This window comes from Callospermophilus lateralis, chromosome 11 (genome assembly GCF_048772815.1).
Source record: "Callospermophilus lateralis isolate mCalLat2 chromosome 11, mCalLat2.hap1, whole genome shotgun sequence".
Lineage (NCBI taxonomy): Eukaryota > Metazoa > Chordata > Mammalia > Rodentia > Sciuridae > Callospermophilus > Callospermophilus lateralis.
This window is the reverse complement of record NC_135315.1, coordinates 35,248,265-35,276,150: the sequence shown is the minus strand read 5'-3', so window position 1 is coordinate 35,276,150 and position 27,886 is coordinate 35,248,265. Positions and strand designations below refer to the sequence as shown.

The 27,886-nt window shown below is 33.9% G+C and overlaps 1 protein-coding gene across 3 annotated transcripts in view; it reads right to left on the bottom strand.

The window, feature by feature from the left end:
- Usp32 (ubiquitin specific peptidase 32) overlaps positions 1 to 27,886 on the bottom strand; it is a 173,567-nt gene that overhangs the window by 95,096 nt on the left and 50,585 nt on the right. For all 3 annotated transcript variants that reach the window (XM_076870083.1, XM_076870086.1, XM_076870084.1), the window contains exons 2-4: positions 26,851 to 26,978; positions 6,375 to 6,480; positions 810 to 928 (exon numbers count right to left, since the gene is read on the bottom strand). In XM_076870083.1, the coding sequence (XP_076726198.1) occupies positions 810 to 928; positions 6,375 to 6,480; positions 26,851 to 26,978 (353 nt within the window). The remainder of the gene's footprint in view (positions 1 to 809; positions 929 to 6,374; positions 6,481 to 26,850; positions 26,979 to 27,886) is intronic.

Below are 27,886 nucleotides of genomic sequence, written 5' to 3'. Positions count from 1 at the left end.
GAGGCATAAAAGGCATAAACAGTTGAGGCAATTATTTTTAAAATACTAAGTGGTTGTTTTGGGGGAGGGGAATGGGAGGATTACATAAACTTTAGATAGGACAAAGGGGAAAGGGGAGGGAGGGAAAGGGAGGGGAACAGGGGTAGGAAAGAAGTAGAATCCGATGGTCATCATTACCTTAAGTACATGTATGAAAACCCAAAGGATGTGACTCTACTCTGTGTACAACCAGAGATATGAAAAGTTGTGCTCTATATGTGTGATATGAATTGTAATGCAACCTGATGTCATATATAACAAATTAATATTTAAAAAAAAAAAGCCAAGAATTTGCAGGTAAATGGATGGAACTGGAGACTCATGCTAAGTGAAATAAGCCAATTCCAATAAACCAAAGGCCTAATGTCCTATTATGCAGATGTGGACTCACAATAGATTGGGGGGAGGAAGTGGAGGTTTACTAGATTGGACAAGAGGGAGTGTGTGGGGGGAGGGGGAGGGAATGGGAAAGACAGCAGAATGAATCAGACATAACTTTCTTATGTTCATATATGAATACATAACCAGTGTAACACCACATCATATACAACCATAAAAATGGGAAGTTATACTCCATATATATATAATATGCCAAATACATTCTACTGTCATGTACAACTAAAAAGAACAAATAAAAAACAAAAAATGTTTTAAAAACACCAAGAATTTTCTGAATATAAACATGTATTCATCATGAGTAGAGATATTACACAACTAAGAGTTAACAATTCGACACCAAGAAGGGATGAAATGTACATCTTTAAATATACCTCTGAGAAACACTTCCTGAGTGTTTCTGGAACTTTACCATCAACCGCATGGAGCATTCTTTCCATTTCTTCCCGTACAACATAGCTCCCAGATTCACTTGAAAAGAGACTAAAAATGTCTAGGAGAAAAAAAGATAAAATAAGTTATTCTAAAATAGAACAAATATACCCAGGTAGAAGTAGGGAGAGAAGAGAAATAACTGAGTGATTATTAGAGCTGAGATTTTCTAAATACAAATTAACTTATTCCCCCAAAATAAGAGCAATACAAAATGGCAATGTGGTATCTTTCAAAGATATGAAATTTGGGCTGAGAACGTAGCTCAGTGGAAGAACACTTGCCTAGTATGTGTGAAACACTGGGATCAATCCTCAGTACTGCAAAAACAAGAAAACACCAAACCAAATCTGCAAAAATGTCTTTGTTTGACAATACCACATGTTAGCAAAGGCTGAAAGAAAAAGGGTCTCATACAACGTAAATGGGAGTATAAATAAATGCAACAACCATAGAGAGTAATTTGCCCAAATCTAGTAAAGATGAAGATGTATGCTAAAGACTCCACTTGTATGTAATTTCACTTCAATCCTTCAGAAACTCTGATTCCTGTGCATAAAATACAAGATGTTCACTAAAAGTTGGAAAAAAGATAAATGTTTGTTAACAAGATAAAAAGGAAGTTAAGAGAGCTGGGGTTGTGGCTCAATGGTTGAGCTCTTGCCTAACACGCATGAGGCACTGGATTTGATTCTCAGCACCACATATCAATAAATGAATAAAATAAAGGTCCATCAACATCTAAAAAAAAGTTTTTCAAAAAAGGAAGCTGAGATATATAAGGACACGAAAAGAAATATCATTTAGCATTTAAGAGAAACTAAGTTCTTCAAGTTGGATATTCTAAAATATTCACAGAAAAAGCAAACTATAAAATAATCTATTGACTTATTAAAATATAAGGCCATGCATGAAGAATGAATGATCACCAAATTCATGAGAGTGACAATCTCTCTGAAGAGTAAGAATGCAATCATTCAGGAATACTTAGAAAACTTCATCTCAGTCTAATATTCTATCCAAAATCTGGGGGCTGGGGTTGTGGCTGAGTGGTAGAGCTCTCGCCTAGTGTGTGTGAGTCCCTGGGTTCAATCCTCAGCACCACATAAAAATAAATAAATAAAACAAAGGTATTGTGTCTAACTACAACTAAAAAATAAATATTAAAAAAAATCCAAAACTGGGATAACAATGTTAAGATTGTATAAATCTAGGTAAAAGTATATGAGATATATATATATATATATATATATATATATGATTGAAACATTGTTGTTATAGGTTGAACTGTATCTTGTAAAAGATCCTTAAGTCCTAATCTTCAAGTACAGTTGCCCCTTTGTATCCACATGGGACTGGTTCCAGGAACCCAAAGGATATCAAAATCCATTCAAGTCCCTTTAAAATGATATAGTACGTATATAAAACCTCTGCATATCATGTCCCTATACTTTAAATTATCTCTAGATTACTTATAATAACTAATACAACATGTACATATAAATAAAGAAATGACAAGAAAGAAGTTTGTACACGTTTAATACAAATGCAATTTTTTTCCCACAGTTGGGTGAAGGCACAAAACACACAGGATAGATTTTAATTATGAATGTAACCTTATTTGGAACTAGATCTTTGCAGATATAATTAAATTAAGATGAGGTAGTTAGGGTGGGACTCAATCTTATATGACTGGTGTCTTTATAATAGGAAGAAAAGACATACACACATGATGAGAGAGACAAGAGACTGGAAAGCTGCAGGTATTAGTCAAGGGCTATACCAAAGATTGATAAAGGCAGGAAGAAAAGATTTTCCCATATATGTTTCAGAGGAAGCATGGATGGTCCAGCTGAAACTTCAATTTTAGATTTAGAGCCATCAGAACTATAAGAGAATTAACACCCGTTGTCTTAAGCCACGGATCTGTGCTGCTTTGTTATAAGGCAGCTATAGAGGGGGGGAGGGAAGAACAGAAGTTCATTGGATTAAACAAAGGGGAAATGAAGTGGTGCAATGGGAATAGGAAGAAAGAATGAAGCAGACATAACTTTCCTATGTTCATAGGTGAATACGTGACCAGTGTAACTCTACATCACGTACAACCACAAGAATGCAAAGTTATAATCCATTATATATCAAAATACACTCTACTAAGACTGGGATTATGGCTCAGAGGTAGAGCACTCACCTAGCATTCATGACACACTGGGTTTGATCCTCAGCACCATATAAAAATAAAATAAAAATATTGTGTCCACCTATAACTAAAAAATAAATGTTTAAAAAATAAATTCTACTGTCATGTATATATCTAAAAAGAACAAATAAAAAATGCTGTAGACAAAAAAAATATGGCAGCCCTAAAAAACTATTAACACTCATAATAAAAATGGAGAAACTTTAAAAATGTATGCCTATGTGAGCTGGGGAGTACTTCAATGGTACATCATTTGTTTATTAGCATGAATGAGGTCCTGGGTGCAATCCCCAGCACCAAAAAATAAAAATAAATATATTCATGCTTATGACCATCAAATTTTTATTTTAAAAACTGATAATTGTTGATTGACTGCAGTACTGGGGTTTGAAGCCAAGGGCTCTTATCACTGAGATAGAGCCTTAGAGCCTTAGCCTTTTTTTTTTTTTTTTAATCAACACTTTTATCTCCCCTAAATTGCCTGGACTTAAACTTTCAATCCTCCTGCCCCCAGCTTCTCAAGTAACTGGAATTATAGGTATGCCACCACATCTGTCTCAAATTTTTTTCTTTCAATTACTGCAGCCTAGAGACAGTTTGTGTTCTGTAATGGGTTTTTGTTATTATTTATCTGTTTTGGGAGTACTAAGGATTGAACCCACAAATACGCTATCACTGAGCTACATCCTATCCTCTTTTATTTTGAAACAGGTTCTCACTAAGTTGCTGAGACTGGCCTTGAACTTGTGATTCACCTGCCTAAACCTCCTAAATTGCTGGGACTTCAGGTGTGCTCCATTATGCCTGGTAAAAGGAAAAACAGGATCATAGTTATAGTCCAACACATAAATCAACTTAATGTTCATTACCACCTTGATTATGGTAAAATAATCAGTGGGCATATATATATGTGCCAAACAGATTAAAATGTACATTTTATTTAAGTGTATTTTGTGATATGTCAATTATACTTCAATAAAAATGTTTTAAAAAATTGAAAAAAACAGCCTAGATTCACAAGCAAGAAAAAGGATAATAAGAGATTTAGAAGAACCAGGCTAAGGGCAGTGTCTTAATCTGTTTGAGCTGCTATAACAAACTACCATAAACTGGATGGTTTATAAAGAACAAATATTTAATTCTCTCAGTTCTGGAATCTAAACAGTTCTAGATCAAAGAGTGAACAAATTTGGTGTTTGTTGAAGAACTATTTCCTAGTTCACAGATGTCATCTTCTCACTGTATTCTTACTTGGGGGAGGGAGCAAGAGGTCTAAGCTTCTTTTATAATGGCACTTAATTTCATTCAATGAATAAGCCACTTATGATTAGCTTCATGACCTAATTACCTCCCAAAGGCTCTACCTCCTAATAACATTACCTTGGGGGTTAGGATCTCAACATTTGAAATTTGGGAGACAGAACGTAGGCAGGTAGAGTAAAAAGGGAGGAAAAAGAGAGAAAACTGTAGTATCCAGTGACCAAGGATTAAAACCTAATCAAAACGAGGAGCAAAATGTTACATTCTATTTATATAAACAGCCTTCTATACTTCCCCAGGGAAATTGTCAATGAAATTTACATTGCTCTAAATGCTTTTAACAACCATATTTGTCTCTGGGGTAGTCAAGAAAAGAAGCAGTGCACAGAAGACTTTATAAATAATTAATGAATGAAATTTTAAAATAAGTAAATAAATCCAAACCCCAGGAAATACAAATAAACAATAATCAACTATCACCCCTTTCATATTTGGGGGTGGGTATAAATGAAGCTCTCTCGTAATAGAATTTCCCTTCTTAGTAGAATTTAAAGGTGCTAACATCTTCTAAGCTTAGATAATTCATCTAATAAAATTAATTCCTGAAGTTATAAATAAAACCATTAAAATAATTAAAGCTTGTAGCAAGAATTATTAAGTGAACTTTTAATTATTAAGCATAAGACATTATTAAGTACATTTTTGGTTGATGAAGTAAGCAAAGATTAGACTATTACTTCTGTGTCATTACAATGCTTTTTAACATCATAGCTTTTGGGGCTGGGGTTGTGGCTCAGCAGTAGAGCGCTCGCCTCACATCTGCGGGACCCTGGGTTCGATCCTCAGCACCACATAAAAATAAATAATTGAAATAGAGGTATTTAAAAAAAATCACAGCTTTACAAATACATAATTCATACTCTATGAAATTCAACTTTATAAAGTGTACAATGGTTTTTACTATATTCACAAGATTGTACAAAAATCACCACATGGGGCTGGGGTTATGGCTTAGTGCTAGAGTGCTTGCCTCACACATGTGGGGCCCTGGGTTCAATCCTCAGCACCACATAAAAATAAAGATATTTTTAAAAAATCGCCATTAATTCCAGAATATTTTCCATAACCTGAAAAATAAACCTATTACCCAGTAGCAGCCCACTCTCATTCCCCCACCCTCCAAGCCCTCGCAATCTCTAATATATTCTGCCACTAGAGATTTGTCTAAGCTAGAAATTTAATATAAATGGTGGGCTGGGGATGTGGCTCAAGCGGTACAGCGCTCGCCTGGCATGCGTGCGCGGCCCGGGTTCGATCCTCAGCACCATATACAGACAAAGATGTTGTGCCTGCCGATAACTAAAAAATAAATATTAAAAAAAAAAAAATATATATATATATATATAAATGGGATCATAATGTGGCATATTATAACTAGCATTTATTACTCAAATAAATGTTTTTAAGGTTCATCCATGTCATAGCATGAATCAGGAGTTTATTTCCCTTTATTGAAGATTAATATTAAATTGTGTAGAAATAACAAATCTTATTTATCCATTCATCAACTACATTATAATTCTACATTATAATCATAATCAACAATGCTACTATGAACATGTGTGTATGTTTTTGTATTTTTTGAGACCACATATGTTATATTTTCTTGGGTATATATTTATAAGTAAGATTTCTGGGTCATTTGGTAACACAATACTTATTAGAACTGCCAAGCTAATTTCGAAGGTGGCTACAATATTTTATACTGCCACCAGCAATATATGAGAGTTACAATTTGTCCATAACCTTGTCAATACTTATTGTTATCTTTTAAATTTTATTTTAGCCACCCTAGTGTAGTATCTCTTTGTGATTCCAGTTTACATTTCTCTAATGACTAATTATGTTCAGAGTTTTCTAAGTAGTTAGTGGCTACTTGTATATCTCTGAAGAAATATTTCAAACCTTTTGCCTGTCAGAATTCTGAGGTAAATTACTGTGCACATGTGTATTATTATTATCATTTTGAGATAACAAAAGTACTTACATTTTGCTTTCTCTTCATCTCTGCCTCTTGTAAGGAGGACAAGTCCAACTATTAAGTTATTGAAGTGCAGTCCTTTGGATGTTCCACCAAAAGAACAGTAAATCACCTAGAAGAAAGTGATAACACCAACTTGAGGGCATGTTTTAGTTATGGAAGAATTTGAGGTGGTTATCACCTTTAATAAATCTTTTCTCCATCTCAAAACAAGGTTCTTGTGAAATACTGTTAAGTTTAGTGAAATAATGTTATTTAGTGAAATAATGTTAAGTTTCACCCTCTTTTGCACCTTGTTATTGCGCTCAGTCAAGAATATAATCATGGGCTGGGGATGTGGCTCAAGTGGTAGCGCGCTCGCATGGCGTGCGTGCGTCCCGGGTTCGATTCTCAGCACCACGTACAAAGATGTTGTGTCCGCCAATAACTAAAAAATAAATATTAAAAAAAAAATTCTCTCTCTCTCTCTCTCTCTCTCTCTCTCTCTCCCCTCTCTCACTCTCTCTAAAAAAAAAAAAAAAAAAAAGAATATAATCATCACTTTAAAGTAAATATATTATAGGTTCACACAACTGAATATTTATTCTTTCCTTCTGGAGTACTTATCTAAGAAGATCTTTGTTCAATAGCTTCGATAATGTGAAAAGGATTTTGTGCAATTAAAGAACTTCCTTCATTTTGGTAAAACATTATTTACATTGGAAGAAAGTCATTCTCTAATTCAACCCAGACACCCAAAGCTAGGAGATCCTGGAACAACATACACCAAGCTCTAAAAGATAATGGATGTCAACCAGGAATCTAATATCCAGCAAAATTAAGCTTCAAATTTGACAATGAAATAAAAACCTTCCATGATAAACAAAAGCTAAAAGGATTTACAGCAAGAAATCCTGCACTACAGAACATTCTTGGCGGGGCTGGGGATGTGGCTCAAGTGGTAGCGCGCCCGCCTGGCATGCGTGCGGCCCGGGTTCGATCCTCAGCACCACGTACAAAGATGTTGTGTCCGCCAAGTACTAAAAAATAAATATTAAAAAATTCTCTCTCTCTCCCTCTCTCTCTCACTCTTTCTTTAAAAAAAAAAAAAAAAAAACATTCTTGTCAAAATATTCCATGAAGAGGAAATGAAAAACAACAATGAAAATCTGCAAAGGGAAGAACCACAATAAAGGAAAAGCCAACCAAAGAAGAAATCAAGCTTAATATCAAAAATAAACAAAAATGACCTGTCATACAATTCATGTCTCTTTCAACTCTTTTTGATAAACTTTTACACATAAAAATTTTAACTACAATATCATCTAATTTTTCAGGTTTTTGTTTATTTTGTATTTTTTTTCTATTTCTATTCACAAAGTTACACAAATATGTTCTTTAAAAGTTTTATCTCGGGGAGGGGGATAGTAAAGGATAGGAAAGGCAGCAGAATACAACAGACCCTAGTATGGCAATATATAAATCAATGGAAGTGTAACTGATGTGATTCTGCAATTTGTATACGGGGTAAAAATGGGAGTTCATAACCCACTTGAATCAAAGTGTGAAATATGATATATCAAGAACTATGTAATGTTTTGAACAACCAACAATAAAAAAAAATAAATAAAAAAATAAAAACAAAAAGTTTTATCTCTATTTTCTGTGTATTACATTGCCTGTGATATGAGATGAGGTATATTTTACTCTTATAATTTAAAATCCATTATTCAAGATTCAAGGATGAAAAAGATATATCAGAATAAAAATAGTTTAATAAGATATTTATAAAGGTAAAAGAGCAAGGTTGAGGGAAACTAACAAATTTTGTGAAGCACCTTTCCTTCCGTAAACTTGGAGAAGTAGGAGGTGAAGTAAGAGAGAGCCATTATGAAAAACTTGTAGGAGAAGGTGACCTAACTGAGGTTATTCCCACCAAAGGCATGTAGAAACCAACTCACAGTTTAACAGAGTCTTATAGGGAGGAATAAAACACCTTGCTCTATTCTTGTATATTCCAAATACATCTCTTTGGTGTTCCTTTCTGATGGAACTCAACAAGAAACTACATAACAAGGGGACTTATCATGTACCCTATGGTATATGTCTCATCAAAAGGTAAAAGATGGAGAAAGGAGCCAATATGGCAGCCACTGGTTACAAGAGGCCACTGAGTATTTGAAATGTGGTCTAGTCTGAATTGAGGTGTGTTATGTGTTAAATAGACATTAGATTCTAAAGAATTACTAGAACAAAGAATATGAATATGAACTATCTTACTAATAATTATTTTCTTCGCAAATTATGTTGGTAATCCATTGGATTAAATGAAAATATGTTAAAATTAAATTTTCTATTAGTTAAAAAAAAGAAGTAGAGGAGAATAAGGTAACATTCTGTATCTTGTTGATAGTACTATATATAGCCATATATATGTTGTCATTTTTATATTTGTGTTATCAAAATTTATATAACTATAAAACTAAATGGGGTAATTGTACCATATATAAATTACATCTCAACAAACATGACTTTAAAAAGAAAACTAGTTCATGAAGTGTTTTAACAGTATTGGGCACATACTAACCACCTGATAAATAATGGCTATTACTATGATTCATTAAAATAACCATCATTAAGCTGTTTCATAGTGGGGTAGGGAGGGGGAGCATGGGAGGAACAGACAAACTCTAGATAGGGCAAAGGGATGGGAGGGGAAAGAGGGGGCATGGGGTTAGAAATGATGGTGGAATGTGATGGACATGATTATCCAAAGTACAGGTATGAAGACACGAATGGTATGAATATACTTTGTATACAACCAGAGATATGAAAACTTGTGCTCTACATATGTAATGTGAATTGTAATGCATTCTGTTGTCATATATAACAAATCAGAATTAAAAAATAAAATAAATAAAAATAAATGCTACACACATACATTTATTGTTTTTGTTTTTGCCGGGGTGATACTGAGGATTGAACCCAGGACCAAGGAGCAATCTACCATACATATATATATTAAAGAACAAAATGGGGGCTGGAGTTGTAGCTCAGTGGTAGAGCACTTGCCTTGCAAGTGTGAGGCACTAGGTTCGATCCTAGCACCACATAAAAACAACAAAGGCATTGAATCCATATACAACTTAACAACAAAATGGTTCTTTTTCGCAGGACCTTGTAGGCAACCTGCTGCACCAAGATAAAGCTAAAATTCCCTAGCCACTGGCTGCCAGAAACTCACTGTAGTAGAAGATGAACACAAACTTCATACTTTTTACATGAAAGTTGCTGCTGATGCTGAGTGAAGAATGGAAGAATTATGTAATCTGAATCAGTGGTGGGAATGATAAGCAAAGTTCGCCTGCTACAGAGTTAAGGGGCATTTCTGTTATAGACCAAGGGATACTGTAGAAAGAAAGTACAAATCTATTTGGCGTTGTGTTGTGGATACCAATCTGAGTGTTCTCAATTTGGTTATTGTAAAAAAAAAAAAAAAAAAAAAGAACAGACTTAATGGATAGGATACTATTGATCCTCATTGCCTAAATCCCAAAAGAACTAGCAGATTCTGCAAAGTTTTCAATCTCTCTAAAGATAATGATGTCTGTCAACATGTTGTCAGAAAACCCCTATGTAAGAAAGGTAAAAACCTCAAACAAAGCATGGAAGATTCAGTGTCTCATTTCTCCACATGTCCTGCAACACAAGCACCAGCATATTGCTCTCAAGAAACAGCAAACTAAGAAAAATAAGAATATGTCAAACTTTTGGCCAAGAAAATGAAAGAAGCCAAAGAAAAATGTCAGGAACACATCACCAAGAGATGCAGGCTGTCTTCTCTGAGAGCTTCTACTTGAATCCAATCAGAAACAAGAATTTTAAAAGTAACAATAAGATTGGACCTTCAAAAAATAAAAATAAAAGAGCAAAATAAAATTTTGTTGATAAACTATTTTATTCCATACCCACAGGTGGAAATAGGTTGGAAGTAGGTAACACGAAAATCTTTTATCCTTGGGACTAGAAGAGGAAAACATGTCAAGGACATGAAGCCTGCCTAAATCTGAGACAGAAATACAGCAACAGAGAATGTCCCCCTACCCAGTACTCCCTACTTCTACCATTGTGTTGGCAAACACTAAGGAACAAATAACAAAATATACCTAAAGGAGAAGGCAGAGTGCAGACAGAGAAAAGAACACTTTTCTAGAGTACAGTAACATTGAGAGGATTAGAAGTCAAGAGTTGAGAAGATAATGGAAAAATTATTTGGCAAGGAGCCCCCAAACTTTAAAAAAAAAAATGTATACCTAGACTGGAATTTTAGTAATGGAAGTTAACAATAAGACCATCACAGTTCAAATTGCAGACTAGATTGATTCAACTTCACACACTAAAGACATAGATATTACTTTAGCTCAGTCTTTAGGTCCTATGCAAAGCTCCCTCCTTTCAAAAATAAATTGTAGGGCTGAGGATATAGCTCAGTTGGTAGACTACTTGCCTCACATATACAAGGCCCTGGGATCAAGCCCTAGTATGCCCCCCTCAAAAAAAAAAAAGTGTGTGTGTGTGTGTGTGTGTGTGTGTGTGTGTGTGTCTCACACCAAAAAGCAAGGGGAGAAGAAAAACACAGTAAAAAAATTGAAAAATGGCTCAAAAGCAAACTCAGTAAGAGATTATCCATCCAAAATGTAACACAAAGGGAAAAGAAAGTGTGCATGAGGCAGAAAATCCAAAAGCTATGGGACAATATCAATAACATATTATATATGTAATTGAAATTCTAGAAGAGAAAGAGAATAAGGTAGAATACATGAAGAAATAAAGGTTGACAATTTTATAAATCTAAGAAAGACATAAAATCACATAGAAGCAGCTCAGAAACAGGCAAGTACATTACACCTTTAACCTCTGAAGTCAGCTAGGCAAATCATATTCAAATTACTCAAAACCAAAGACAAAATCTTCAAAGCAGTGAAGAGGGGGAAAAAAAAAAACCTCATTGAGAAAAAGATTCACAGCAGATTTCTCATCAAAAGCTACATGAGGGGCTGGGGTTGTGGCTCAGTGGTAGAGCGCTTGCCTAGCATGTGTGAGGTACTGGGTTCGATCCTCCGCAGCACATATAAGTAAATAAAATAAAGACCCATCAGTTACTAAAAAAAAAAAAAAAAAAAAAAAAAGCTACATGAGCCAGAAGTCATCAACGTGACATATTTAGAGCATGAAAAATGATAAAAATTCAACATAGATGCTAAACCTGGTAAAATATTGGTAAAAAAAGAAAGGAAAGGGTTGGGATGTAGCTCAGTGGTAGAGTATTTCATCAATTCCCAGCCCAAAAGAAAGAAAAGGAAAAAAGAAGGAAGGAAGAAATCATAGACTTTTTTAGGGAAACAAGACAGAAGTCAATACCAGTAAAACTGTACTACATAAAAAGATAAAACAAAGTACTCAGGCTGAAGGATATATGATGCTACAGATACATGTACTTACATTAAAAAAAAAATAAGGTTATTGGAAATGTCATGAATGAACGTAAGTATAAGATTAATACCTTAACTTTTAATTGCTCTGAAAGATAACTGGTTGTCTAAAATGTGTTTAGAGTATATTTTTTAAAAAAACTTTTAGTTGTAGATGGACAAAATACTTTTATCTATTTGTTTACTTATTTGTTTGTTTATATGTAGTGTTGGGGATGGAACCCAATGTCTCACAAGAGCTAGGCAAGCGATCCACCACTGAGCTACAACCCCCATCTGTTTACAGTATTATGTAAAATACATGAAAACAGTAAAAGAAAAGATGGAAGGAATAAGAAGTATACTATTGTATACTATAGATAAATGCTATTTAATATACCATTAAATGGTACAGTGTGATAATTCATGCATAGAACAGGCTGAGCATCCCTAATCTGAAAATCTGAAATCAAATATACTCCAAAATCTGAAATTCCTTCAGTTCGGATACAAGGAAAATTCCAAACCTGACCTCATATGACAAGTTGCAAAGCAAAACACAAGTACACATAAAACAGATGTCCATTTTTTTTGGATGGGGAAACTAACAGTCCTTGTCCAAAGTCATACATCAAATAGTGGCAAAGTCAGGGGCTGGGGATGTGGCTCAAGCAGTAGCGCGCTCGCCTTGCATGTGTGCGGCCCAGGTTCGATCCTCAGCACCACATAAAAACGAAGATGTTGTGTCCGCCGAAAACTAAAAAATAAATATTAAAATTCTTTCTCTCTCTCTCTCTCTCTCTCTTAAAAAAAAAAAAAAAAAAAAAAGTGGCAAAGTCAGGATTCAAAACGAGGCAACAGGGTTTCACTATATTATCCAGGACAGTCCCAAACTTGCGATCCTATGCCTCAGTCTCTTCAGTAGCTGGGATCACAGGCATGTGCCACTGCACACATCTGTATGTTCATTTCTGATTGACTTTTCTATGATTACATGAAAGACATCCTCAGTAAAATATATGTCATTTTGATGAAATCTGGTGAAGATCAAACTTAGAAATTTTACTAGATCACAATATTAATTTATAAACAGTGTGTCTTTGGTGTCTCTCCCCCTCCCCTGTAAATTCATAATCCAATACTCTCATTTTTGACCATTTCAGTGACTTTAATTTAGACAGTAAAGTTAGTAAGGATAAAAATAATGAAATTTTGGGTAAGGTATGATTTTCAGTTTTCTAAGTATTTGTAGAATACACAATATTACGTCGGCAATAAATCTGGTTGGAATGTTATGACACTATAGTTGGTACCTCTCTTTCACTCCCAAAATATACCAACAATAATTTGTTAAAAATTACCCAATTTGGGGCTAGAGTTGCGGCTCAGTGGCAGAGCACTTGACTAGCATGTGTGAGGCACTGGGTTTGATCCTCAGCACCATATATATGTATATAAATAAATAAATAAAATAAAGGTCCGTCAAAACTAAATACAAATACACACACACACACACACACACACACACACACACACACACATCTTTTTTTAAAAAAAATCACCCAGTATGATAAATGAGATCTAAGAAAATATGATGTGCTTATTTTTCCCCTTTTATTGATGTTCCAGAATCAGTATGCATCTGGTATGTGTATTTCTTCCCCCCACCACTCAAAAATATTTTTAAAGCAATGTTTACCTTACAAGTGACAGCACATTACACTTAAGAGCCATGTTATCATACAAAAACTTAAAAGTTATTTTAGGATTAAGGAGAGGGTATATGCACAGGATAGCAAGGATATTAAGATATGTTTTTAAAAGCACTTAATAAATGGTAACTATTATTATAATTTGCTAAAAAAAACTCTTTAAAAATCCCTTTTAATAATTTTGTTTAGTTATTAAAAACTAAAGTATTTTCTTAAATATTTGGTAGCCATAAACATCCAGACATATTAGGCCTGCTCTTAATTTTTGCAATGATGGTAATGATCTGGTGGTAATAATCTCACTAGCCTTCTTTCAGACAAATGATGTCATGCCAGAAAATAATATGATTACTTCAGAACAGAGGGAAGTCAGTCTACACTTTCAATGAGAAAGATTTATACTACAATATGCAATACAAAACCAACCTTTTGCCTTATAATTAAGAGGTCAAAAAGGGCAGAGATGTGTACAGGTCTCTATAGTCTAGAAAAAGGTTTTATCACGTTTCAACTACTGCTCTTTGGACCTGGTCCTTCTTCCATTTTTGGATACAGGATACAGGGTTATCCCACTGATCCCTGGGGGAAGCAGAAAGTGATGCATACTATCTTATATCACATGACTTTTGGAATCAGAAAGACTTGAGTTTGAAACTAGGCTTTATTAACATACTAGCTGCGTGGTCTAAAGCAAACTGCTTAATTTCCTGAGCCTTAGTTACATTCCATGACACATTTGTTGAGGCAACATACCACATCTTCTCATTTCAGGACCTAGACTAAGGAGCAACCCCTGTGTGAAAATGCTGTCCCAAGACAGAGGCCAAAAGGTAGATCTTGACTCCAACTTTGTTACTTAGTAAGAATTAAATCAGCATTGATGAGTTCATGACTTTTGCTTCAGAAAATATTTTTTCTGAGGAAACTATTATACCTTAATTTTTTTTCTTGACAATTTTTTATTAATTTTTTATGTATGACAGCAGAATGCATTACAATTCTTATTACATATATAGAGCACAATTTTTCATATCTCTGGTTTATACAAAGTATATTCACAACAATTCATATCTTCATACATGTACTTTGGATAATGATGTCCATCACATTCCACCCTCATTTCTAACCCAATGCCCCCTCCCTTACCCTCCCACACCTCTGCCTTATCTAGAGTTTGTCTATTCCTCCCATGCTCCCCCTCCCTACCCCACTATGAATCAGCCTCCTTATATCAGAGAAAACATTTGGCATTTGTTTTTTTGGGATTGGCTAGCTTCACTTAGCTTCTATTATACCCTTTTAACTGATTAACAGTCAACAGAATCAAATTGATGATTTCAAATTTTCATTTTGCATAATTTTCATGAGGATCAATACTTTTTTAAATTTTTAATTAAGATTAGAACCATCAGTTTTTGTCCACGTAAATATTTTTCTCTACTATTTTTTGGAAATATTCTATCAAACCCAATTTTCTCAAAGCAAATTTAGAAGGATCTAAATTTCTCAACAAAGAAATGATTTTTCTGGGAATGTCTCATCAATAACTTTTACTTTGTAGATTTTTTGGGGGGGGGCGGGAGTCAATATTGTGGATTGAGCCTAAGGCACTCCATCATTGAGCTACATCCCAAGCCCTATTTATTTTTTATTTTGAGGTAGGGTTTCACTAAGTTATCAAGGCTGATTTTGAACTTGGAATCGTTCTCACACTTTAGCCTCCTGAGTCACTGCCATTATAGATGTGCACCACCATATATGGCTTATTCTATGCTTTTTTTTTTTTAAGTTGCTATAAAGCTTATTCCTAATTTGACATGTAAATTTTTTCTTTGCAATTTTCTTGCTGAAGAAACCAAGAAACTCTGGAGTTCATCAAAGTCTGCATTTTGATGAGTATATCTTCTGTCCTCTGAAATTTCTATGAAATAGTAGGTAAACCAAGAAAACTAAACAAATATAAATTACTTTTTTTTTTTTTTTTTTGGCAAAGATACTGATTGCCCAGTTGGTGCTATATATAGCTCCATCCAGCAACACATAACAAATGTTTAACTATCTTCTTGTTATGATCAGTTCCTAGATTCATAAAACCATTAAAAGTTTAAAAAATATCAATGATGATTACAGGTCTACAATTTGTATGTAAGATCAATCTCAGTATTAGGAAAGGCAGTCAAATGGATTTTGATACTCCAAGTGTCATTAAGCTTTTGAGAATTCAGTGACTCATCCAATATTCCTATTTAAAATGGGAAGCTAATGAGCATAGTCAACAAGTTTCAGATTTGGGAGATTTAGGGTATCAGATTTTTGGCTTAGGTATGCAACAAGTAAAATCTATGCAAATATTCCAAAATTTAAAAAAAAAATCCTAAACTTGAAACACTTCTGGTCCCAACAATTTTGGATACAGAATGCTAAACGTGCATGTTTTGTTTTTGTTTTAGTTTTAAAAAGCACCAATAGGGGCTGGGGATGTGGCTCAAGCGGTAGCACACTTGCCTGGCATGCGTGCAGCCCGGGTTCGATCCTCAGCACCACATACAAACAAAGATGTATGTCTGCCGATAACTAAAAAATAAATATTAAAAAAATAAAAATAAAAATAAAAATAAAAAGCACCAATAACCTTGTAAAAAGCACATAAAATTATTATTTTTTTTAAATAGAGAGTGAGAGAGAGGGGGGGAGAGGGAAAGAGAGAATTTTTAATATTTATTTTTTAGTTTTCGGCAGACACAACTTCTTTGTTTGTATGTGGTGCTGAGGATTGAACCCGGGCCGCACGCCTGCCAGGCAAGCGCACTAACGCTTGAGCCACATCCCCAGCCCCATAAAATTACAACAGTAAAGAGAATAAAATTTCATGTCAGTCTTCTGGGTCACTTATAAAGCATGAACTTCAGGATAAGATGCTTTTCTAACATATACAGTAATTCTCTAAGTTCAAAACTGCTTATCTACTAAATGAGCTTTACTAAGACTACTCAACGGACAAGAGCAAATGAATTATATTGTCACCAGTTTTATTAAAGGTATAATAAACAAAAATTATATGTATTTAAATTATAAAATTTGATGTTGTAATATAAGTATACATTGTAAAATTATTGCCACAATCAAGCTGATAATATATTTAATACCCCAATTATCTTTTTGCATGCATGGGGAGAACATTAAGATCTTAAAAATTTTAAGAATACATTATTACTGGGCTAGAGATGTAGCTCAAGTAGTCTCCTTTGGAACCCAGGCAAAGACTGTAGTAGGTTACAACAGGGACTCTTGTTTCCATTTTTTTTTATGTGTTTCCACATTTTTATTGGTGCATTATAGTTCTACATATTGATAGGATTTATTGTGACATATTTATATATTCACAAAATTTAACAACATGATTTGGTCAACATCACTCTCCAGCATTTACCTGCTTTCTGCCCACCTCTGACCACTTGATCCCTTTCTTCTACTGATCTCCCTTTACCACTTAGCTCTTAAATGATTTATTTTTAACTTTATTCATGGTTGAATTTATTATATATCTGTCTATTGATCTGTCATTTATCTGTCTATACAGTAGCTTTCTTATTTCACATGATTATTTTGTTTATGAGATCCAACCATATCATAGGTAGCTGTATATATCATTAATTTCATTAGTCCAATAGTTTTCTAGCATTCTTCTTTTTATAAACAAATCAGGTATTTCCTATTGTTCAGGTCTTTAAAAGAAACAACTACAAGGAACGTTCTTATGTGTGTATCCTGGTAAATATAATCAATAGTCATACTAAATAGTCATTTCTAAGAAGACCTAAGAGTAGAATTGCATATTTCTTGAGAATTCTTCTCTACTTACCTACTTTACTAAGTAATATTAAACTGTCCTTGATTTGTCCCTTGATTGTGTAGTCCCACTATTTTTTTAATATAATATCTACGTGCACTCTGGTAAAAATAAAAACTATTACTCTGATAAAAATAAAAATTAAAAGGCTTGGGGCTGGGGCTATAGTTCAATGGTAGAGTGATTGCCTGGCAGGTGTGAGGTTTCAATCCTCAGCACCACATAAAAATAAATTTAAAAATAAATGTTGTGTCCATCTACAATTTAAAAAAAAAATTTTAGTATTTTTTTTTTTTAATTCAAAAGGCTTTTTGCTGGGCATGGGGGAGAATACCTGTAACTCTAGCCCAAGTTTGAGGCCATTCTCAGCAACTTGGCAAGACCCTATTTCAAAAATAAATAAATAAATAAAAAGGACTAGGGACATAAAATAAAAAGTTCTATTTTCAAAAAGAGGTATCTTGCTGCTACTGAAGAAGGACACTAGGTAATGGGGATAAAAGAGAAGGCTTGGTTGGGCATGATGGTGCATGCTTAAAATCTCAGATCTTGGGAGGCTAAGGAAGGAGGATTGCAGGAGGATGGGCAAGTGAGACCCTATGTCAAAAAAATAAAAAGGGCCGGGATATACATCAGTTGTAAAGGACCCTTGGGTTCAACCCCTAGTACCAAGGAAAAAACAAGAGAACTTAGTTTTAGAGAAGACTTAAGTTTTCACTAAATACACTTCTATAACTATCAATTGATATATCATGAACAAACATTATCTATTTCTTCTAAATCAATTAATAAATATTTCAGAAAGTTAAAGGACATGAAATACAGAGCAATTAAAAACAAACAAGTACTGTAATTTGATTAAAATAATATAACTAGCTAGGCAATGTGGCATATGCCTGTAATCCCAGCAACTCCGGAAACTGAGGCAGGAGGATTACAAGTTTGAGGCCAACCTCAGTAATTTAGTGAGGCTCTAAACAATTTAGCCAGACTGTCTCAAAACAAAAAATAAAAAGAGCTGGGGATGTGGCTCAGTGATTAAGTGCCCTGTTACCAAAAATAAATAAATAAAATAAAATGACTAGAATACTTATCACATATATTTTTGTTTACTTTTTGGTAATGGGGATTGAATCCAGCAACGTTTTACCACTGAGCTACATCCCCAGCCCTTTTTATTTTTTATTTAGAGAGAGTGTTTCCCTAAGTTGCTGAGGCTAGCTTCAAACTTGTAATCCTCTTGCCTCTGCCTCCTAAATTTCTGGGATTACGGTGTTTCATATATTTTTTATTATTTATTTATTTGTTTGTTTGTTTTTAAAGAAGGGGGAGAAAAGAGAGAGAATTTTTTTAATATTTATTTTTTAGTTTTCAGTGGACACAACAACTTTATTTTATTTTTATGTGGTGCTGAGGATCAAACCCAGCGTCCCACGCATGTCAGGCGAGCGCGTTACCACTTGAGCCACATCCCCAGCCCCCATATATTTTTTAAAAGGTAAAATTTTTTTGAGATAGGATTTCACTGAGTTACCCAAGCTGAGCTGGAACTTCCGATACTCCCACATTGGCCTCCAGAGTAGCTGGGATTAAAGGTGTTTACCCCCATTCCTGCCTTAACAGGTAACTTTATTAAATAAAAATTTCATCTATGTAGGAAGAAGTTAACTCTATGATACTCCCAATCTATGTAATAAATTCATGTTGCTACTCACGGTGGTTCACAGAACAGCTTGTGTGAGGCAGCTTGTTATTTCTTTCTTTCTTAGGAATAGAAATTTTTTACTAATTTTTCCCAAGTTCTTTTGTCCAATTAAAACTATGTACTTTCCACAATTTCTTGCAACTAGAGATAAGTCAATGTGTGGACTTCCAGAAAGTCTCTTTGATCAAAGGGGCTCTTAATTCCTGAATGACAAAGTGGAGCTGCCATTCTACTGGAACTTAGTACTTGTAGCAAGTCATACGGATTTCTTAAATCTCAATATGAGATGCTCTGTAGGATGCCTATCTCTTTCAGGTTCACTCAGAGAATCACCACACAGTACAGAATACCTCCCCCAAGGGCTAGAGTTGTGGCTCAGTAGTAGACCCCTTGCTAGCATGGGGTCTAAGCAAATAAGCCTTAGCACCACATAAAAAACAAATAAAATAAAGTGACTATGTCCAACTACAACTAAAAATATTAATAAAAAAAGAAAGTCTCCCACAAATAGATCACCAAGTTTTATAAAAATAAGTCTGGTTATTTTCACAGGATGTTCTAAAAGGCATAAATTAATTTTATTTATATAGATTACTATACTGCAAAATTATTTTGCTGTTTGAGAAAAAACTGCTTAATTTATTGTGAAAGAGAAAACATATTTTCAGGAAAAAAATAGGATAACTGCTCCATCTTCAGAGTATAATTCTATTTTCCCTACAATCCTTATTATTTTCTTCCACATAAATATTATCCTAAGGCTAGGTGTGGTAACTCACACCCTATAATTCCAACTACTCTAGAGGCTGAGGCAGGAGGATCCGAAGTTTGAGGTCAGCCTGGGCAACTTAGGAAGTCTCTGTCTCAAATAAAAATTTTTTTAAAAAGATTGGGGATGTAACTCAATGGCAGAATGTTGCCTAGCTTTCACAAGACCCTGGGTTCAATCCCTAATCATGGTGGTGATGGTGAGGAGGGTTAAATCTTTAGGGTTCCATAGGAATGTGTCAAATATACATTCTATAGAATTGATAACTACCACATGCTAGGCATGAATTTATAGAAAGTTACAAGTCAGAAAACACCATGATGCACACCTGTAATACCAGAAACTTGGGAGATTGAGGCAAGAGTATCTCAAGTTCAAGGCTAGTCTCTGCAACTCAATAAGGACTTAAGCAACTTAGCAAGACCCTGTCTCAAGATAAAAAACAAAAAGGGATGGGGATGTAGATCAGTGGTAAAGGGTCGCTGGGTTCAACCCCCAATTCCAAGAAGGGGGAAAAAAAAAAAAGCAAAGTGAGAAGGTAAGTTACTGGGGCTGGGGGTGGGTGTAGGCTCAGTGGAAGAGCGCTTGCCTAGCTAGCACATGTGAGGCATTGGGTTCAATCCTCAACACCACATAAAAACAAATAAATAAAATAAATGTACTGTGTCCATCTACAACTTAAAATAAAAAATAAAGTAAGTTACCAATAATGTCCTTAAATTTAGAGAACAGAATACTATGTTTCCCTCAAGGTCAAAAGCAAATAAGCTTTGTCTAATGAAAAATATCTAGATCATCTGTTTAGCAATATTAGATAGCTTCTCTACCATTTAATGTTCTTTTTTTACATGAAATTTATAGCTTTTATTCTCAAACTCAGTTAAATTTTAGAAGAGTTTTTTTTTAACAGTGACAGTTATAAATTAAGTCAACCTTATTTTATTTAAAACACCATTTAAAGAATATGCTATTACACAGAAGTATCTTATTAAGACTGATTTGACCAGGATTTCAATCATTTTTATCATTTACTATACCAGTCATGTCAGTAGCTCAGGTTCTACAACAAGGATTCAAAATATGTGATTATACCTAAGTTATTTTCTGAAGGATATTTTAAGTAACAATATAAGTGAATAACTTCTTTGACATTTAGTATGTCACTTAGAACATTCATAATTTATGCAATGTACTTGGTATATTTTTACAGGGAAAAGTCCCTTAACCCCTTTATTTTTTTTTTCTTTTTTGTAGTTGTGTATGGACAGCAGGCCTTTATTTAATGTTTGTTTTAATGTGGTGCTGAGGATCAAACCCAGTGCCACAAACATTCTAGGCAAGCGCTCTGCCACTGAGCTACAGCCCCAACCCAATCCCTTTATTCTTAATGACATGTTACCTCTTCTATAAATTCTGCTTTTCTTTTCTTTTTTTTTCCTTTTTCTTTTTTGGATGCTGGGGATTTAATCCAGGGGCACATTACACCTGAGGCATATCCACAGTCCTTTTTTATTTTTAGAGAGGGTCTCACTAAGTTACTGAGGGCCTAAGTTGCTGAGGCTCGCCTCAAATTTGAGATCCTCCTGCCTCAGTCATCTGAGTCATTAGAATTATAGGTGAGCACTATTATGCCTAGCTAAACTGTTTTCCAATAGTTTATAAAGTTGTTTAAAAATCACTCTACATTAAATCTTGGCATTTAAGAAAGATTTCAAAGATTTCAAGATGTTCTTCTGTTGGCTATAACATCAAGATCAGGATTCACTATAAAATAAAAATGTTAGTTGCTTATCTGATTGATACACACATATAAGTTATTTTAGCAAGTTACAACTGTAAATGATCAATAGCATCAAGAGCTAATAATCAATAACTAGATTTGTCAAGAAAGTTGTCAGCCCATGAAGCAAATAAGTCTAACATAAAAATATTTAATTATACAGATTAAAACAAAAAAGGAAAAATAAACACAAATCACTATTTTGGGAGCCACTAAACTATCTAGTAAATGTAGACCTCTAGTTCCCAGAAACATCTAAATGCAACACAAATACCTCAACATAAATTCATCAACATTAATGGAAAAATTAATGAACTGTTTGCTTTCACGTATTGAGCACTATGTTTGAAAATACCCCAGATTCCAAGATTACTTTTGCTTAAAATGTACATTTTCTCTAACTGGAAAATGGTTTAAATGCTGAAAGACTATATAAGGTTAACAAAGCAAACTAACTTCAAGAATATGGTTTCAGGGGAGAGGGGTTTAAAAAAAAAAAAAAAAAAGAGTATGGTTTCATAGTCATTATCCTGGTCTTTCTTTCAACAGGACTTTGCTGAATACTATAATTACTAAAAATAAAGCATTAATAAACCAAATATACATTAAGTTTATATTACATGCACAGAACTCTGGGACATTTTTTGAAAGTCATAAAAAAATCATAATTCAGCTAGACAGGAATTCCATGAATAAACCATTATCTAATAAAGTATTGTGCTACATTCTACATGTAACTCTTTATTTATGCCTGTAAGAATCAAGGGATAGGAGGAAAACAGCATGAATTAACACTGTCAGAGGAGCTTCCTGGAGGAAGGGAAAGTGGTATTACTATATTACTCTGTCCTCCAAAATTGAAATCAATTCTGGGATGGGGATTTAAGAGTTTCTACTTAGAGCTGGGGATGTAGATCACTAATTAGAGAGCTTGCTTGGTATGCACAAGGCCCTGGGTTCAATATCCAACACCAAAACAAAAATGCAAAAAAACCCAAGAGTTTCTGTTTCAAAGAAACATTTAATGAGTAGCATAAATTTACCCTGCTGATCACATTTTTTAAATGCTGAAAAACACTTCGGGGAAGTCCCAGGGATGAACTAAGGATCTTATGTGTGCTAGGAAAGAGTTCTACTACTGAGCTACAACCCCAGCCAAGAAAACCACTTTAAAGTGAATGTAAAAACAGTAGGAAACAAATTCAAATTAATACTGCATGGAAATGTTTTGTTATTAAAATTCTCGGAGAGTAGCAGTATTCTAAAGAGAATATAAAGATCATTAAGAATTAGTATCCTGGGGCTGGGGATGTGGCTCAAGCGTAGCGCGCGCCTGGCATGCGTGCGGCCCAGGTTCGATCCTCAGCACCACATACAGACAAAGATGTTGTGTCCGCCAAATACTAAAAAATAAATATTAAAATTCTCTCTCTCTCTCACTCTTTCTTTAAAAAAAAAAAAAAAAAAAGAATTAGTATCCTTAACCAGGCGTGGTGGCACACATCTGTAATTCCAGTGGCTTGGGAGGCTCAGACAGGAGGATCACGAATAAACTAGCCTCAGCAATGACTAGGTGCTAAGTAACTTAGTGAGACCCTGTCTCTAAATAAAAATACAAAATAGGGCTGGGGATGTGGCTCAGTGGCTGAGTGCCCCAAGTTCAATCCCCAGTCCCCCCCGCCGCCCGTAAAAAAAAAATTAGTAGCCTGATTCAAAAAAGTCTAACTTCAAGTAGAACACAATTTTTCATTTATTTCTACTTATTTTTTCAATCTCTTCAAATTCTATTCATTTATTCTTTCTTTCTTTTTTTTTTTTTTCAGGTAAGAATCTTGTTATGTTGCCCAAGTTAGCCTCAGTCTCATAGGCTCAAGTGATCTCTTGCCTCAGCCTCATGAGTAGCTGGACTAAGATGCATACTACCATGTATTTAGCATCTTCTTCAAGTAGTACATGGTTACTATAATAAGATCAGAAGTGTACCAAAATACTAATTACTTTAATCTATCCTCAAAAAAAAAAAAAAAAAAATGAGTCTGAGGACTGGAGGTATAACTAGTAGTGGTAAAGAGTTTGGCTAGCATGTGCAAGGCCCTGAATTTAATCTGCAGCACTGAAAAAGAAAATGTCTACATATAAAAATTATAAACAGCCATGAGTTCCTATTTCTTATTAAAATCATCTCCATCTTGGAATTTATGATAGCAAGATTACAAAAAAAGTAAAAGTTCTAAAAATATAAAGCTACAATCTTCTAGAAAATTATTTAGAAACTAACATTGCTTCCTTAATTAATATATTCCAAAGTTATTATTTTTTAAGCTTTTGATGTTTTCACACTAAATTCCAAATACACGTTTTGTTCTTTGAAAATGTTATTACTTTATTATTTAAAAAAAAAAAAAACACATTACTAGCTAGGAAATTATGTTCTCTTTGCACCTACAATTGGCAGCTTAAGTGGTTCCTGTGGCCTTCCTTATAGATATGTTGATATTAAAATAATGCTATTGTGTCTCAAAACATGACTCCAGAATCTCACCAAGCATAAGTGATCCTCTTTACCCAGATTTAAGGCCCTATCTCTCTGAAGGACTTCAAGAAAAAATTTACAGGAGTCATATTCACATAGTGACCCCATCCTTAGCATACATACTGATCAATATTCACATACTAATAAACCCTTTCTCATTTAAAATAAGCTTAAATCAAAAAATAATACAGCAAAAGAAGTTCATCATTATTAAAGCATTTATAAAATTTCTGCACTCAAGAGTTTACACAAAAAACTGTTAAATATATTAAAACTGAAACTTGAAACAATCATTATGGTTTTTTCCAATTGAAAATTGAAATAATTCTTGTAAAACAATCAGTTAAATTATTCTAGGCAGAAATGAATTGTAAAAGACATTCCAAAGGGCAGAAAAAGTCTCTTTAGTTTTTTTTTTTTTTTTCTCTTCATTGGGTGAAATGAAGTTTATGAAATATTCAGACATAAATGACACTTCAGGAGTCCCATTTTATCTCTTAGATATGGAAAGCCTGAAAGAATATCACTTCTAACCTAAAAATGAGAAAGACTGGATAAACTATCCAGTCTTTGTATTTTTTGTTAAAATTATTTTTTAAATACAATGATTGGAATCCATCAAAATTTAAAACTTTTATGTTTCAAAGGGTACAGTCAAAAGAATGAGAAGACAACCCACAGAGTGGGAGAAAAGATTTGTAAATCATATCTTTTATAAAGGACTTACATCCAGAATATATAAAGAACTCTTATAATTCAATAATAGAAAAAGGTATTTGCAAATCATGCATCTTTGGGGGGCAGGGAGGTTGTACTTGGGATAGAATCCAGAGTTGCTTATCACTGAGCAACAATCTCCAGACTTTTTGTTTTTTAATTTGAGACGAGGTCTCACTAAGTTGCTGAGACTCCTGTCTCAGTCTTCTGTGTTGTTAGGATTACAGGTGTATGCCACAGGATCAAACCTGCAAATCATATATCTTTATAAGGGACTTATGTCTACAATATATAGGGAATTCTTAAAATGAAAAAAGAACCCAATTTAAAAATAGGCAAGAAGGCTGGGGTTATGGCTCAGCAGTAGAGCACTCAACTAGCATGCGCAAGGCCCTGGGTTTGATCCTCAGCACCACATACAATAAATAAAAGTACTGTTTCCAGCTACAACTAAAAAATAAATTTAAAAAATTAAAAATAAATAAATAAATAAAAATGGGCGAGAACCTGATCAGATATCTATTTTTAGATATATATATATATATACACACACACACACATATATGTGCATATATGTGTGTGTGTGTTTGTGTATATGTATATGTAGACATTTATATGTGACTCCAAGAGATCATATACTATGACCTAAGTTTTTCCCAGCATCATGAAGACACTGGGTCACTTCTGACTTTTAAGAAAGAAATTCAAGGGAAAGAAAAGCTGAATTTAGCATATATTTGAATTTGGAAGCATCCTGTAGTAAATAGTATAAACTTAAAAGTTTAGTCCATTCCTCTAATGGACAATTAATATCATCATATTAAACTGCTGGTTAGACCCTGAACTTAAATTTCTAAATCCCAAGTTTTTATAGTATACTAGCATTTAAGGCAAAAGAATATATAATAATAAATATATACAACACATATCCCCCACCAAACCATATATACAAAAACGAAAATCTCTGTAAAAAACACAATAGCACAGTTTAGAAATACAAACTTGTAAATTAAAAACAGAATTAAGGTTCTATGTAATATACTAAACTTAAAATTCTTATTATAATTTTTGTTTTACAATTTTTTTCACATTTAGACTAACTATGCATACCTGTGTATATAACTATAAAACAGCAAAATTTTCTCTTAGAAAAGGACTATCCATATCAGCTCAATATATTTTATCTCATCCTAAAAATTTTACTAGAATTTAAATAAGCTCAAATAAACTAGCATTTCGGGCTAGGGTTGTGGCTCAGTGGTAGAGCACTTGCCTAGCATGCCTGAGGCACTGGGTTCAATCTCAGCACCACATAAAAATAAATAGATAGATAGAGTTATAAAATATACAGATTTTATACCAGAGATGAAATTTATAAAATAAGTGATCAATCACATAAATGGTCCCATGATTCATGTCTGCTATCAAAGCCAAAAGCATAGCTCTACAGTATTTCCATTTAGCCTCTAAGAATACAATCACACTGATATCAAAAACAAGACCCATGTATCTACTCAGCAAGGAAAATAACTGTCAGGAAGATTAAATCTGTTAAAAACAGGAGCTCCCCTCCAACCCAATAATTTTAAAATAGGTTGGGCTGAGGATCTAGCTCAGTGGTAGAACATTTGTCTAGTGTGCTGAGACTCTGGGTTCAATTCCTAGCCATTACAAAGAACGGGGGAAAGGGCTAAATTAAAAACATTTAACAAGGGCTGGGGCTGTAGCTCAGTAGTAAAGCACCAGCCTCGCATGTGTGAGGCACTGAGTTCAATCCTCAGCACCATATAAAAATAGAGATATTGTGTCCACCTACAACTAAAAAAAACATTTTTAATAAAAATTTAAAAAATATTTAACAAAACAAGAAATATTAAAAATAATTTAAAATAAAAACAACTTTGAAAAAAATAACAGCCCAGCTGTTGAACAATATTTGAAAGAAAACCTAGACCATAAAGATTACCTCAGCAACTTTTGGAGGCACTCCATCCCCAAGCACTTCCCTGATGAAGCAGTGCTGACCCATGTAATATGAGAGTCCACAGGTCCTCTTGAAGGCATCTTTAAGTCGTTTCAGCTCTACATCTGTAACTACAATGCAGAAACAGAAGGTGGATAAGAAATCAGAAAAGGAAAGAAGTCTCTCAAAATCCAGTTCCTAAGAAAAAGTGGCAAATACTTTCAGATTATAATCATAATTAGTCATAATTCTAATATTCTCAAATCTACTATAGAAAGTATAAAAAATTTTGACCACTATTTTCAAAAGACAGAAATTTATATATATGTACAATTTGAGGCTGGAAGTAGTAACAATTTTAGGAAGAAGTAACAAATATTTCAAATTAGCAGATAAACTAAATGGAATTAGATTCTGGCAACAGACTTCACAAGTAATACATTCATTTCCTTTATAATAAATATTTGTGGTAAGGGCTGGGGATCTAGCTCAGTGGTACAGCAGTTTCCTAGTATGCACAAGACCTTGGGTTTCATTTCTAGTACTCACACACACACACACACACACACACACACACACACACTCTCCCCCTCCCCCTCTCTCTATATATATATAAAAAATCAATTTGTACTCTGTAAGCACATCTAGCTATGAAAAGGAAGGTCCCCAAATTTAGCCCAGATTTTTATCATCTTTACAAAGAAAACCATAAATAGATGAGACTAACAACCTAAAATTTTTAGATATCTACTATCAAAAACAAAATAATTATCAAGCTATTAATTTAGGCACTTAAGATCATATTCACTTTATAGAATAATCTCTACCTATAAGGACAGAGAAATTACTACCCTCAATATTATGTGTTGAGTAAAATTAGAATGGAAGTGCAGAAATGATTCTCTTGATCCATGTTAGAGGAAACACAAGGCTTCTGGATGGAGAAGACTGCATTGAATTTTAAAGGCTAAGGGATAACAGCATGCCAGGCAGGGTTAACAGTTTATTTCAAAATACAAAGGTGTATAGAGATGTATAG